At 39.3% G+C, this 16,504-nt stretch overlaps 1 protein-coding gene across 1 annotated transcript in view; it reads right to left on the reverse strand.

Annotated features, from left to right (window-relative positions):
- Positions 1–969: 969 nt before the first annotated feature.
- Lrrc69 (leucine rich repeat containing 69) overlaps positions 970–16,504 on the reverse strand; it is a 98,533-nt gene continuing 82,998 nt past the window's right edge. The window contains exon 8 of the mRNA XM_052717923.1: positions 970–1,080. Within this exon, the coding sequence (XP_052573883.1) occupies positions 970–1,080 (111 nt within the window). The remainder of the gene's footprint in view (positions 1,081–16,504) is intronic.

The following is a 16,504-nucleotide window of genomic DNA, read 5'->3' on the forward strand; positions in this document are numbered from 1 at the left end:
CGGCAGTGGTAAGCACAGAGGAGGCTCCACTCTGCCTTCCAACATGTGGACCACCAGACAGTCACATGAAATAATGCTATCCTTAGGGGAATTTAAACATGAAATTAGGATTAGCTTTCTTACAAACCCAACTAACCTCAAAATCAACCACACAGACAAATCACCCAAAAGGCGATGGCCACAGAAACTACCTGGGGATACTCACAGTTTCTGGTTCAGTGGTCCTACAGTAGAGCCAGAGAATTGGCCAGATGGTGTTGAGTGCAAATCACACTTTAAGAACCACTGATCTAGGCAAAATGTAACATATATTTTCATGACTTCTTTCCCTAGTTTTCTCTCTTTCCTCAAAGAAAATGAGCTAAATTCTCATTTCAGCAATTTTCTTCACACAAATATTTCTCTTGAACAAAAAACATAAAAATAAAATAAATCAAAACTCTGTAGACAGTAATTGTGTTAGCAGTCACTATCCTTGACTTTCCAGCCTTCTACTCATTTTTAAGAGGAATGAAGATTCTAGATCTTATCAACAGATATTAGTGCCTCAAATGAAATTCTGCAAATACAATATAGCTGCCTTGCACTGAGTACTTCTCTTTCAACTGTGAAATGCTCATCAATGAAACATGCTTCTCCATTAAATTCTCTTAAAATTTTCTAGAAAAGGGAGGTAGAACTGATAAAGATATGGAAAAGATCAACATTCATGTACCATGCAGATTAATTTTTCCCAGTTTAGAATTTGTTTTAGGCCAACAGGAAGAAAGGAGCATCTAGAACCAAACCATCTAGAGGCAGAGTGCAGTGATTCTATTGCCAGTTTTGTAAACTGAATGACTCATCTTCCTTTGCTTAATGTACTAAAAGGAACTAGACAGAGGACGGCATCCTAAGTGGAGCATGAGCTGACCTTGTGCAGAGCTGACAACTGGCTTGGTGACGCTGTGAAGGAATGTCTCACCTGCTCTACTCTGGAACAATTCCGAAGAGATTAGGACCACGCTGGTCGAAGCAGTGGTAGGAACAAAGTAATATCTGGAGAGGTATCAGATGTAGGTTTCTGCTTATCTTCCAGTTCTGAAAAGAAAGATGAGCAGTCAAATTAAGAAATTCCCAAGAAGTACAGTTAAGAGTGGATTACTTTGTTTAGTGTTTGAGAAAACTGAGGATGGGCTTAAACTCCTGATTCTATTGCATCTACTTCCTAAATTCCAGGATCACAGGCAAGCATCAGTGAGCCTGGTTTGTCTAGTATTTTTGAGTAAAATATTCATTTTATCAGAAGTTTCAGAACACTGACTTATAAATGACATACTACTCCATTTATAGCTAATTTATTCTTTCACCACACATAAACAAAAATGGTTAACCATCTGACATAGGCATATTTAACACTAAACAAAATTGAAATGATAAAAATTTATGTGCTTTTATCAATACACTAGAATATAGTCTGACTATACAGTGCTAGGGATGCCAATAAAAATCATACACTCTGCATGACCTTGACTCCTGTTTGAAAGGGGTTTTCATTACCAACCAGCAAGTAATTACTGAATAACTTCTTGATTTTGCCTGTCTTGCACACACTTCCTATATGAAAATTCTAATTTATTTGTTCATTTTCTGTAATGTTCTCTAAGATCATCATGGGCTGAGTCTCAATCAAGCTATTCAAGACACGACTTAAGGAATCTTCAAGTATCTCTCATCTTACTTTTCCATGCACAAAATAGGTAGTCAAAAACTCTGCCTGCCAACTTAGTGTACATATCTTAATCACAGCCTTGGCCTCTGCAAGGCCTTGTTTGATCCCCACCATGACTAAAAGGGGAGGCAGCAAAACCTCTAAAGTCAACATAGCTCTCATTGAAGAAATCCAAAGCAAAGATATATGACTTGAGATTTAAATGGTTAAAGATATTTATTGCTTTCACCATAAAATCCTCTGGCCAACATCATCACAAAACAAATGAGAGATGTGATTGCTGTTGTGTTCACTCTTCCACAGAAGAACTTTGAAATACTATTTAGATGTTTGAAAACGTATCATCCACTCTCAAGAGCCTTCTAATGCTGGCAATGTATGAGTGGGGAACTGAACTCAAAGGTCATACCATCAGGCCACCCTAACAGTGACTGGGAAGTGCTATCCTGATTATACAGTATTTTGGATGTAGGCTAATATTTTCCCTCATGTTAATCAATGAGTAGGTATTTATTGAACTCCCTGGTGAGCACCTCCATTTTGCCTGTTTGGTGCTTGTTTTCCATATGGATGGCACAAGAACTCATTTTTTTTTTTGGACAATTAGTTCTTTCTTCTCCAGCCTTGGTGTATACATTGGGAGAGAGCCGTCCATCCCACTGACTGGTTCGGCCAGCATCAATGAACCTTCTGACAACTGTGATGAGTGGATAAGCACACAGCACGGAACCAGCCAGAGAACATCAACTCTGGACTTCAGGACCACTGAAAAAGCAGCACTCCCTCTTCTGAGGGGCACTGTTTAGGAAGTTCCTACATGAAAATAAAGGCAAGATGAAGAATAATCGAAAGTAATAAATATAAAAGGACAGATAATAATCAATAGATGACAAATTTGGGGTCCTGATCCAGGCATAGGTAACTATTAAGCCAGATCCATCCTTTACTACTTAAATTAATATGTGAGCTTTGTTTCTGTAACTTGCAACCAAGAATACAGATAAATTATAAGTAATCTAGAATTTACATGATATTAGGCAAAGTGCCAGGAATATAAAAATATGTAGCAAATAACCTCTGCCTCCAAGAATTTTCTGGGGATTTAGTTGGAAAGATAAGAAATAAACAGACATATAATAACTAAAAACATATGGCTAAGCCAAGTAGTAAGTTCTGCAAGAACATAGAGAAAGGAGTCACCGCTCTAGGCTGCATATTAAGGAAGCGTTTACAGCACACAGGAAAGGTGACCTGGTTTCAGAAGGATTACTGAGAATATGGTTCACTGCAGAGGAGACAAAAGGACATTTCTAAAAGGGTGAACTTTACAACAGACATTTAAAATGTACTTAGTGTATTTGGGAAACAAAACAAGGAAAGCAATAAATGAATCATAAACTATTGACTCGTGTGCTATCAATATTAAATACACTAGAGCAGAGATAAAAAGGACTATTAGTTTTGTAATGATAGATGTGTAGAAGGTTTTAACTCTACTCTGAGATAATATCACTTTAGATTCTGTTAGCTCAATGTTGAAATGATGGTATAAGATCTAATGGCTAAAGCCAAACTAACTGTGCCTTTCATAAAGTAGATGAGCCTCTAGTCTAAAGGAAACAGTTATTTTCTGCTCCATTATGGTATATTAAAAATAAATCAATGCCACATCTATTTTAATTAGCACTTATTTGATATGCCAAAATAATTAATAGATCCATGAACCAAGGGATTATCAGAGAAACAACATAAATCAAGGAAGATATACTGTGAAGCTAACGAACATGTTTTGTTGAAGTTTCTCCATGAAGTAAAAAGTTTATCATAGAAATTCTTAATGGTATTTCCTATTTCTACTGTGGTTTTTGCCTTTTCCCTCATGTCATTAGGAAACTGCCTGGGAAGAGTTTGGGTTGGCTCTTGCCAAAAGCAGGAATGCAAACTTTCTTTACCCCTTCTCAGGGGAACAGTTATTTGTTTATTTATTTATAATAAAATGAATTATTTACAAGTTTATTGTGAAAATGCCATTGTTAGTTTTGCAGCAAACATGAACTTTGCTGTGTATTATTCTCTAGTCATTTCTATTTGTGATATAAAAATTCTCAGGAATATGAATTGGTTTCTGGAAATTATACTAAGAAAAATGAGTTGACATAATTTCTTGGAATTGTGGTTATTTTGTATACAGCCGTCATCTTCTCTACTGTTTTGTGAAAACAAAGAATTCTCTGTATGCTTCCAATGAATGCGCATTTAAATTTCTACCTCCATCTGTAGCATCACAGCAGCTATTTTCACTGGTATGATATATGCCATCTGAAGTGACCATGTTACAAAGGAATGACGGTACGCCTTCCTAGAAATCATCCCTTTTCACAAATGTAAATTAAGAAACCTTATAACTGTCAAAAATTAAAACACAAAATGTTACCATATAAGGGAGACAATGCCCCTACTAGACAACTTAGGCCACCAAGTAAAACCTCCAGTGGCAGAAACAGGTAACATCTGTTGAGTCATTGGCCAAAGGGGTCCCATGGTTCCTCCAGATATCACAGGCTATCTCCAAGGATGCTGTTTCTTTCCACAACCTGATGATAAGGCCCTATTGCTGAAGATAACACTGACTTATGCCATTGAACATGAACAATTAGCGCTGGTGCCTAACTCGAAGATTCCCCCCTATTGACTAGTATTCATGGTGCTAGGAGTAATTCAGCATACTACCAGACGAGAACGGTAATCATCAATATTACCTAGCAAAACATGTGACCTACAGCAGTGACCTGCCTGTAAGATATGTTATTAGTAACCAGCCACTTTTAGATAGGAACCCATACCTGACACTGCTGGAATGGCCAAGAACTTAAGACAAGATGGCTCGTGGGCCTACTGGAAAACCTACTGCTATATTCTGCTAAAGGAATAAAGCAATAAAGTGACTCTTAATGACATACTGAAATATCCATATATCAGTCCTTCACTCAACCTTTCTCAGAGAAGCTTCTTCTAGCAGAGGATGGGAATTAGCATAGAGACCCACAACTAAACAGTGTGCAGAGAATGAGAGACTTTGGAGCACTCAGTCCTAGATGGGAGGTCTTCATCAAACCCCTTCCCTCCAGGCTTTGAGATCTTATAGAAAAGGAGGCAGAAAGAATGTAAAAGCCAGGGGTGGTGGATGATGTCAGGGAAACAGTGTCTTGCAGAAGCAACAGGATGTGTGTACATAGGAACTCACAGAGACAGGGACGCATGCCTAGGACTTACACAGGTTCAAGCTAGATGGATCCCTGGAACTGGCAGTGAGAAAGGACACTGGGTCCTGCTGCTAACCAAGAACCCAATGCAATTGATATCCACTGGGAAAGAGAAAGTCAGTTTTCTCCAATAAGTGTCACTGGGTAGATCAACCACACTCCAAGGCAGGCCACATGCCCACGAGCGGCCAACACAAAACAAATCCCATGCATGGTTTTCTGGTGAGATTTTTGTTTCATTTTGTTTGTTTTGTTTTGGAATGTTTTGTCTTAGTTGGTTTTTTTCTTTTTTTTTGGTTACTTGTTTTAATTTTTGTTTGCTTATTTTTGAGAAAGAACATGAAGTTGTGTAGGTTGGGATGTGGAGAGGATCTTGGAGGAGATGAAGGAAAAGATAAAACATCAAACTGAATTGTGGGAAAAATAATTTAAAAAGAAACTAAAAATAAATAAAATAATGCACAAAACAAAATATACTGTTTTGCCAACCCCAAGTCAGAGGAAAGTTTATGATTAGACATGGTTTTATTTTGAAAGGAAATCATTTTAGCAGAACAGTAAAATGTTATGATATCTAATGTTCCAGTGTTCACTATTTATAATGAGAAATGTTATTTCCTAAGGCAAATAAATGTAATTATAACATCTTCCTACTTTAGAAAAAGTTTTCTACTTAAGTTCTATGTTCTTTAAATGATAGTACTAGTTATACTTAAGAATCAGTCAACATGTGGGTGAATGATAATCACTGCCATATTTTAAACTTTAGGAACTCCAAGTCTAATGACATACACAATTATAAAATAAGTATCAAGTTAAGTTTGGGTTTAAATACAAAAAAAGAGTTAAATCACCTCTCATTTTCTCAAAACGAAAGTATCTCTTTAGGTATGACCAACTCATGCACAGCCAAATTACTAGAACCTCTTCTCTTTTACTATAAGCTCATAATTTTGTTGATCATATTTTTGTGCTGTCTGGTCTTATGCCAACATGACACACAAACGAGTTATCTGAAAAGAGAGAGCCTCAGTGTAGAAGATGCCTCTATAAGATCCAGCTGTAAGGAATTTCCTCAGTTAGTGATAGATGGAGGAAGGCCTAGTCCATTGTGGGTGGTCTCATCTCTGGGCTGAGAGGCCTGGATTCTATAAGGAAGCAGACTCAGAAAGCCATGGGAAGTAAGCCAGTAAGCAGCACCCCTCCATGGCCTCTGCATCAGCTCCTGCCGCCAAATTCCTGCTTTGTTTGAGTTCCTGTCCTGACTTCCTTCAATGATGAACAGCAATATGGAAATGTAAGTCAAATAAACTCTTTCTTCCCCAATTTTCTTTTTGGTCCCAGTGTTTCATCACAGTAGTAGCAACTCTGCTTAAGACAATTGTCTTCGCAAAAAAATTGGCTTAAATCTGTGCCTTTGTCACGGAGGCGTTCCTCCACAAGTCAGCAATGCCTGTGGGTCAGTAAAGGGCATGGAGATAAACCACTCTGGAGACAGTTTCAGGGAACAGTGTCTGCTTTATTTCACATGAACAACCACTTATATAATGGAAGCTTATCAACTGTGAATGGTTAGCACGTTTCCTCGGATTATCAGATGTGAATGGTTAAGTATATTTCCTCGGATTGGATAGTGAGTTCTCACACCACCAGGGGCTCCATGTGGAAGAGGCTCATTAAAGGAGACATGGAGAGTGCAGACTCATCTGAGGACAGCTACAGGCTACTCTTATTATTCCAGTATTCAGTGTTCTGATCTCTGAAGCATGGTGTAGTACACTTCTTACTTAGAAGCGCAGTGTGCCAAACAGGCTGGCCAACAGGCTGTGCCTTCATTTTCTCCTACAGAACTAGATCACTTGGCCCTTTCTCTTAGCTCCTCCTAGTTCAAAATGCTCAGATCTCGGAATAGCTGGCATTCTCTTAGAGTTGCAGTTGTGTTCAATATGTAGACTCAAGCCTCAGCACACTCTTCTTTTCAGTTTTAGTCTTTTTGCAGGAAGAGGCCTCATCTGCCCACTGTAGTCGGGTTTCCTGCCCCAACAGCACTTTGGTTGAGCAGAGAATCCTTGCCCATCTTCTACTGTCACTTCATGGGGCTGGTGCTTGTGACATTTCTTGTAGAAGTCCAGAAAGTTTCAAGAACTTTCACTGCAGAACAGCACATCCATGAATGGCACAGGATCCAGCTGCATGCTAGGGGGCCTGACCCAGGTTCATGCAAAATGTATCACTTTGCATGAAAAATGAACTTGTAGATGTGGTTAAGGACCTTAAGGTAAGCAGTTTCTCCTGGACTATCCAGATGAGCTCAATGTCATCAGTTTTCTCTAGGGACAAACACCCAGATAGGTTATCCAATCACAAGTGGTCAGCCCTAAACACATGTACATAGATAGATAGATACATAGATACATAGATAGATGATAGATGACAGATGACTTATAGATAGATAGATAGATAGATAGATAGATAGATAGATAGATAGATAGACAGACAGACAGATAGATGATAGGTGATAGACAGATGACAGGTAGATCTAGCAATAATAGTTAAGATGATGTTATGAGATTGAGAAGGAGTAGGGGAGACATGGGAGGAGTTGGAGAGAGGCAAGAGAGAAGGTCCAAATGATGTAAATACAGTTCTTACATATGAAATTCTCAACAAAAATTTTAAGTAGAAGAGGGAGGCAAGAGATAAGGTCCACGGCCGGGCGGTGGTGGCGCACGCCTTTAATCCCAGCACTCGGGAGGCAGAGCCAGGCGGATCTCTGTGAGTTCGAGGCCAGCCTGGGCTACCAAGTGAGTTCCAGGAGAGGCACAAAGCTACACAGAGAAACTCTGTCTCGAAAAACCAAAAAAAAAAAAAAAAAGAGATAAGGTCCAAATGATGTAACTTAAAATGACAAGATATAACAATATTGGCTTGAAGAGGTAGGAAGAGCCATGATCCACAAAATGTGAAGATCCTCTTCAAGTTAAAAAAAAAGCAAAGCAGTAGACATTCTTTCTGAGCCATATAGCCTTGATTTTAGCTCAACAAGACCCGTATTGAATTTCTAATATACTGGACTATAAAACAATCCATTTTGTTGTTAAGCTGCCAAGTTCGTGGTAAACTGATACAGAACAGAAACCAATAGTGGTCTCATGTTCCAATTTAGGAAGACTTGCAAAAGCATAAAGTCTCCATCTCCCTATGGAATCCATATATTTTGAAGCTAAAAGATACTTTGCTTTAATCCTTTATTTGACCAGAAGAGGAAACCAGTTCATACAGTGGGAAGGTAAACTACTTAAGGAAGGCTCATCACTTCAAACCGAGAACTGGAATCCAAGACCACTAAATTGTAGCTTTGTGTTAGTCATAGTATGTCTCCAAGATCTTTCACTAACAAGTAGTTTTGAAGAGCCATGCAGAATAGTCTGATGGCATAAACAGTTGGAGAAGTGTGCAGATGAAGGCTGTTGAAATGCTGGTACCAACTTGTGGCTAAGCGTACTCGCCTGAATTATCTTGATATCACTTGGCATTTAACATGTCTAAGATGAAACATATTCATTTAAATCATGTAGCTATCATCTGAAATTTGACCTGTGATCTAATTTGAGCTGTTTCCAGAATAGGCTCCCTTCTAGATGAATCTTTCTCCTTTGTATCCCTCTTAGACATTCTCCATGCACAATGGTCGACTTCTGCTATCCTTCCTTCCCCCAGATGTTTTCCATCTCTTTGTATTTCCACTGCTACCTCTTATCCCTGTACAAGACAATCATTTTAACTTTTTTTAGCACCTCTCCTCTTTAGCTTCAATTAATCCAGCACCCACTGCCAAATGATCCTATAGCGTACCTTCTTTTTACCACTGACTTGTACTCACCTATGCACTAGATCCACTCACAGACACAGTCAAGTCTGTTGTTCTCACTCTACCCTTTGGCAGATTTGTAATATTTAGACCAATTCTTTATAATGCCTCCTCCACCCACATCTACAAACGAACCTCATCGCCTTACCCTTGCTCCTCTGTGCTATTCTCTTGTCCTAAGTGGCCCTCCCTGCTTCCTTGCTCATCTGTCTGAATTCTACCTAATTTAAGATCAGGCATTCAGGACACTCCCTAGGACAGATAGCATGAAGTAATTTTAGCATCCACATTGAAACTTTTACATGATTGATCTCGACTCCTCATGTAATACTTAGATTTCAGTGTTAGGGCTTGTTACAACTTTAGAATTTAAACTCAAATTTTAAACCATTTGGGACTGAACAGGTCCACTGTAAAGCTTCATTACATATAGCACCAGGAACTTCCTGCTTAAAGTGTATTCTCAAATATTTATGGAATAATTAAAAATAATTTCTAAAACCCAAGATGTCTATTCAGAATGGCAACTCCTCAAAACCAGTATTAACAGCACCAGGCTTGTGTACTGTTCTCAAGTTCACCAGCCCATCCTGGGAACATCCACATGTGCCAAAGACAGGTCAGCACATGCCAAGGACAGGTCGGCACATGCCAAGGACAGGTCGGCACATGCCAGGGACAGGTCGGCACATGCCAAGGACAGGTCGGCACATGCCAAGGACACGTGTGGCTTCCTGCTGTTTTTCCCCCGCTATTAACAATGTTCATTTTTACTCTCAAAATCGTCTTTCTTTGATGACACTTTTTACAGTTGGGTGTTCTGCTTTAAGACATTTTGGACTGTCATAAGGGCAGAAACTGGGGGCGGGGGGGGGGGGGGGTGGCGGGGAGTCAGCCATGCCTGCTCTCCACCACTCTCTGCTGCATAAGAATGTCCTTTAACTTCCTTGGGGGAGGTTCACAATTTGAGGTAATGGACAGCTTTGAATGAATAAACTAAAGTTGACCACAACTTCAGACCTTTTACAAGAAACAAATCAAAGATACGAATGTAATTTTAAGTCTATGCAACCAGTTTAAGAGCAAAAGGGAGAAGTCTCTGGAAGGGAAAGAGGACTGACTCAGTGTCTCAGGAGCAGGAGGGACCAAAGCACAGTGTGGATTTGCTTGTATGTGAATGTGTTCTGCTATTTTGTGACTAAAATAATACGGAATGTGCATTATCCTTCCCATTTTCCTGAACAATAAATACACATTACTTTCATGACCATTTAGAATTTGAAATGGGATGCTTTCTGATCTTCTTGGTGCCTGATGTACATTAAATTGACTAAGTACTGCATAGATGTATTAAAACCCACATTCATTTTCACAGCTGACTAGTTGAAATGATCAGCTTCATAAATGAATGTCAGTGGTATCTTAACAGTAATAATTTTTTACAGCAAAGTCAGATATTACTCCATAAGTAATGAGTGAAGTTATTAAGTGTAATTTTCTATTATGTCTCATTACTGGCAAGTTGTCATAAAAAGGAATCAAGGTTAAAAAGTTTCATTTATTTTCATAAAGTAGATGAGCGTTTTCACTCATTTATGCTGAGACCCCTTGTGCTAATCTCTTCTGAGGATAGTTTAAATTACATTACATCATTCAATACAGGGCTGAGAGTTCATGTTCCACCCATTCCTGCCCTAAACTCTTCAACTTTAAAGGAATCTGGGGAAATGTTAAGTTCAAGTACGAAACTATACAAAATGAAAACCTTCATATGTGTATTTTGGGCACAGGATCACTCAAGAGTTTGGAAAGAATCACAAGAATATTTAGGTTACTTGATCAAATGTGGTCCACATTAGTAGTAACTAAACGGGATTATTTTTCGTTACTGTTTCAAAGATTCCTGCTGAAATAGCAATTAAGTTGAAATTTCTTTATTTCTAAGGGCTAAAAATTCAGATAAATTATAATATTTTGGAAAAAAAAAAGCAGAAGTGTGAGTTGAGTAAAGTTTAGTACTGGAGATGAGTGACATTTTCATCCACTGTTTTCAGTTTGTCATCTCACTATTTTGGAAGGCAAGCGTGACACAATTTTATAATCACCTGAATAGAAGTCATTTCAATTTGATATTTTGGGCTTCTTTGGTTTTTCCTTTTCTGTTTTATGCCAAGAATACAGACTCATCTTTTCATTCAATGTCTCCATCCTTGGGATGCAAAGCCTGTTTGAAGCTAAACATTCTGTGCAGCATGACGGTGCCCAGATACTGGCCTTATCAAACGGGTTCTCCGGTCTTCAGGAAGTATTTACTGCAAAGCTCAGCACTCTCCAAGATTAGTTCCTGAGTAGATAATTAAAGAGTTCTGTTTTAAGCAGTATGGTGGTGGCACACTCCTTTAATCCCAGCACTTGGGAGTCAGAGGCAGATGGACCTCTGTGAGTTTGAGGACAGCCTGGTCTACAGAATGAGTTCCAGGACAGCAAGGACTACACGGAGAAACCCTATCTCAAAAAACAAAACAAAACAAAACAAAAAAAACTTCTAGGCAAACTAGGTTATATAGAATATCATTCCACTTAAGTGGAAAAGCAGCAGAAACCCAGAGGCTATCTGAGAGCAATTTTTCACTGTCTTAGTCAATGTTCTATTGCTGTAAAGAGACACCATGACCACAGCAACTCTTACAAAGGAAAACATTTAATTGGGGCTGGCTTACATTTTCAGAGGTTTAGTCCAGTATCATTATGGTGAGAAACAGTGGCATGCAGGCAGACATGGTGCTGGAGAAGTAGCTGAGAGTTCTACATCTAGATTGTCAGGCAGTAAGAAGAGACACTGGGCCTGACTTGTGCATTTGAAACCCTAAAGTCCACCTCAAGTGACACACTTCCTCCAACAAGGACACACTCCTAATCCTTGTCAAGCACTGCCAACTCCCTAATGACCAAGCATTCAAATACATGAGTTTATGTGGGCCATTCCTATTCAAACTACCACATTCACCAATATGGTTAATGTCATTATCACCCTTCGATATTTTGTGCATGTTTTCACTCTGTAAACAAACATGGAAGCATTAATAATACTTGTTTTAATTGTTCATCTAGCTAGGTCCATTCAAATCCCAAATTGCTTTCTCAATTTCAATGTTAAATATCCTAAAATTTATTTATAATGATTAATTGGTTCATAGGAAAGATGTTAATCCCTTTATCATATACTTTTTCACTGTTGTATACTTACTAAATATCATGAGTTTAACTTTTTACATTACTTATTTTTTGCTGTGGTAGCTATTGAGACCACAGTCTAGGCAAGAGTTCCTTCACTAAGCTACATGAGGCCCAGTTTCTAATTTTTAATGGGGTTAAAAATCAATGGTTGTTTCATAGCAAAGCAAACCATTTTTTTCCAAAACTTTTTCTCAAAAATTTCTGGCATTCCCATGCCTTTTATCTATCTACTTATCTGGATATTCAGCTATATAACTCCAGATTTAGCTTGGCATGGTGGTACATTGTGTGGGTGAAGCACAAGGATGGTAGGAAATTCCAGATCAGCCTGGTCCATATGGCAAATATAAACTCAGCCAGAGCTACACACTAAGATCTTGTCTCAAACAAACAAACAAAAATCAATAGCAACAACACTGATAATTCTAGATTTTGAATTATTCTATTTTGCTCTAAAAACATCACTCCATATTTGCCTTGGTATCTGCTACTGAGAAATCTGCTTTTAGTTCATTGTCATTTCTTTCTGATTTTTTTTTCATTTATAAATAGTTCTCATTTATCTCTGGTTATGTACAATTTTACCAAAATATGATTATATATGGATTTGTATCTTTTTATTCTATTAGACATTCAGTGTATACACCATGTCTTTTTTTTTCTATTTGAATATTGAACACTATTTTCTGTCATCAGCCAGAATCAAAGCCTCTAGTTTACTTTTTAATAATTACATCTTGAGCTATACTATATTTTTATGTCTATCTGTTATTGTTGTTAGAATACTTTATAATACCCTCAGACATATTTAACTGGTGAAAATGAACTCTAGCTACCCTTCTAACCTTTTAATGGAAATTTTACAAATGTTAAATTTCTTTATTCTCCCACTCTTCCTTTCTTCTTCATTGTTTCTTTGGTGATAGCCAATATTAATGATGTGTGTATGTATTTGTCTTAAAATCCTACAAAATCGCCGGGCGGTGGTGGCGCACGCCTTTAATCCCAGCACTCGGGAGGCAGAGCCAGGCGGATCTCTGTGAGTTCGAGGCCAGCCTGGGCTACCAAGTGAGTTCCAGGAAAAGGCGCAAAGCTACACAGAGAAACCCTGTCTCGAAAAACAAAACAACAACAACAAAAAAATCCTACAAAATCATTTGATCTATCTGTCATAAATAACCATGGTTCTTTGTTCTACTTCATAAGTCCACAGAAGAAAATCCTTCTTTCAAGAGACAGATATGTTCCTCAGTGACAGAGGAACATATGGGAGGCCCTGGCTTTGATCATTAGCACTGCCAATAAGTGAAGGAGAGAGAGAGAGAGAGAGAGAGAGAGAGAGAGAGAGAGAGAGAGAGGAGAGAGAGAGAGAGAGAGAGAGAGAGAGAGAGCAAACAAAGGTAGGCCTTCTCTCTCTTTCACATTCTTGTGTTCAGATATGTAGACAGTCACAGGAACTAAATGTATTACCATCAATGTGCATGCTGTCATGCAGCAAAAACAAACCTGAAGGTGACAGGAGAAATCAGGTATGCCGAAGTCTTAATTCTCTTATTTGACAAATTGCTAACTTCAAAGCAAGCTATCTGATTTTGCTTGGCCTTGTTATGGCAGCTGTGAAAGACAGTGAAAACAAGTAACAAAGCGAGCATGGGAATTGGAATTTTCTTCTTTTCTATTTCCACGCCCATTTGTTCTCTCAACTTGAAACCTTTAGTAATCTTGCTCTTGAGCTGAAATGAGAATAAAAAACAATTCAATTTTTTCACACTCAGAAAACAGTGTAATAGTTGAAAGGACCAGCACCTTGTTGGAGGAGGTGTGTCACTGAGGGTGGGCTCTGAGGTTTCAGAAGCCCAAGCCAGGTCTCTGCCTACCTGAGGATCAAGATGTAAGTTCTCAACTACGTCTCCAGAACCAAGCCCACCTGCCTGCCTCCATGCTCCCTGCCATGGTGATGATGGGCTAACCCTGTGAGGCTGGAGGCAAACCCCAAATTAAAAGCTTCCTTAAAAACAAAATGGAAAACAAAGAAAGAAGACCAGCAAACCAAATACTAGTGCCAGATCAAGAACACAAAGGAAGAATGGATAGAGCTCCAAAGATCAATGGAAAAGTGAACTCTCAGCAAATACCATGAAGTTCTGAACGTAAGGGAGGTCTAGATCCTAAGAGGATACCCATGTGAAACAAAGAGTGTTGGCAGGACATTCTTTTCTCACTTCCTAGGACCATGATTCTGTGTATGAGTTCAGGGGGAAAGAAATACTAAATAAGATTAAGTCTAAAATAATTGAATGAGAATATTCTAAATTGTCACATAGGCCAGCCTGTGATTAACTAAATAAGTTTTCCAACAGAATAGGTGCCCAAATGAACATTCATGTGGTAGTCTGACTGTCAACCACAAACTACAATCACCTAGAAAGAGAATCTTAATTTTTGTCTATATGTTTGGCCTATAGGCATACCTGTGAGGGATGTTCTGTGTTGGGATGGTTGATATGGGAAGAGCCAGCCCACTCTGAGTGACACCATCCCCTGGGCAGGTGTTTCTAAGCTGTTTAAGAGAAATCTAACTGAGAAGTCAGCAAGTAAGCAATCAAAGATGTATGCATTTGTTTCTCTTTGCTCTTGACTATGGATATAATGTGCAAAACTATTAAAATTTCTGCCTTGATTTTTGTAAGTAAATTGGTTGCAGCTCTGTGGGTTTGGTCCCGGGTTTTGGTACCAACAATGTAAGTAAATTTGTTGCAACAACTCTGGGGAAAGGTGTCCTGAGTACCTGGGGAGTCAAGCAACACCTTGAGCTGCTTAGGACAGCCCTGATGGCTGGAACTGCAAGGAGACAGTTTATCCCTAGAGGGCAAAGTATCGTGGACACCTCAAGCTGCTCAGAACAACAGCTCAGCCCTGAAGTATCCTGGACACCTGGAGCTGTTTAGCACAGCTCTGACAGCTGGAACTGCAAAACAGCAGCCCAACCCTGGAAGGGAAATTTTTCTGACTTCCTGGGAAAGTCAGGCCTGGAACAGCTTCAGCAGGGAAGGGTATCCTGACTGTTCAGGGAAAGTCAGGGTATACCTGGTGTGATGGGGGATGGTCTCCCCGCAGGATGTAGCAATCCTGCTCCTCTCTTGGAGTCCACTTAAGGGTGCTGCCTAGCAGAACTCCGCTTCTCCAATCTAAGATGTTGCTTCATTTGCTTCACTCTGCAAAAGGGGAAAGCCCTACAGAAATGTAGCAATCTCTTCCAGCTCCAGAGAAAAGTGTTACTTTTTCAGCTCTCTCTTGCTCTGTCCACTGAGGGACATCTCAGCAAAGATCTTTTCAGCTCCTCCTTGCTCTGCTCTTTCCACTCTCCTGTGTTTTGTCCACTGAGGAACGTCTCAACAAAGATCTTCTTTATGCCATTGAATGAAGGTCTTTACACCCAATACTCTTTTGAGAAAGAGATTTATTTGGGAAGGAGGTATCCAGGAGAGTAGCTGCCTCTACCAGGGTGGAGAGAACAGCTTTTATTAACTGACCAGGCAGGGTAGTTTACACAAGCTGTCTTGGGGGTGGAGTCAACCAGGGGTTGACTTGGGGCCTAGGGTTCTACTGTCCTGCTCTGTGATTGGTTGGTTTCACAAGTCAATTGGCCAGGGGCAGAGATGGCTCTGATCTGACTGAGCCAAACTGTGTGTCTTTCACTGGCCTTATCTGAGCCATCTTTCCCTAGTTCTGGGCTCCAGGTTCAGGGTGGGTTTCTTTAGCCAGCCCCTTTTCCCCTCAGTGATGGATTGTAACCTGGAACTATAAGCCAAATAAGGCCCGTCTCTCCTGTGTTTTTATTTTTTTCATCTGAGCATTTGTCACAGCCACAGAAATGAAACTATAATAGTGAAGAACAACCAGAAAAGACCTGCTCAGTGCACAGCTGTGCTTTACAGCTGGAAAAATGTGCTGTCCAACCTGATTCTGTCTCTGATTTTTCTCTCTCATTATTTTTAACTGAGCCCTGCCTTAGCAAAGCCTATCACAAGTTAAAGAGAATGACAGCAGAGTCAAGCCTCTGATACACTGACCCAGATTTCTAGCATCCAGCAGTCTCAGAAAATAAACTGCTGTTCTCCAAGTCCCCAGGTCTATGGGGGAGCTCTTTTTTTTTTTTACAATAGCCATAGAGAACTAATACAATACCTTGCAAAATTAAGTTCAAACTTCATACACAAAAGCCTGGTATTTCATGCTACTTCTCTTTGACTGCATCTTCCATATCTTACCTTGTGAGTTCACAGTATTCTGTAAGCTAATTATCTGAAGAATTTCACCATTAGTCAAGCAGTTGCCCACCAGTCCAATTCTAATGTCTCTTTGTTCATCAATGCACATATTCAAGTAGTACATCTTAAGCTGAGTTCAATCTTTATTATT

This window comes from Peromyscus californicus, unplaced genomic scaffold (assembly GCF_007827085.1).
Source record: "Peromyscus californicus insignis strain IS unplaced genomic scaffold, ASM782708v3 Scaffold_5__1_contigs__length_169319896, whole genome shotgun sequence".
NCBI classification, from domain to species: domain Eukaryota; kingdom Metazoa; phylum Chordata; class Mammalia; order Rodentia; family Cricetidae; genus Peromyscus; species Peromyscus californicus.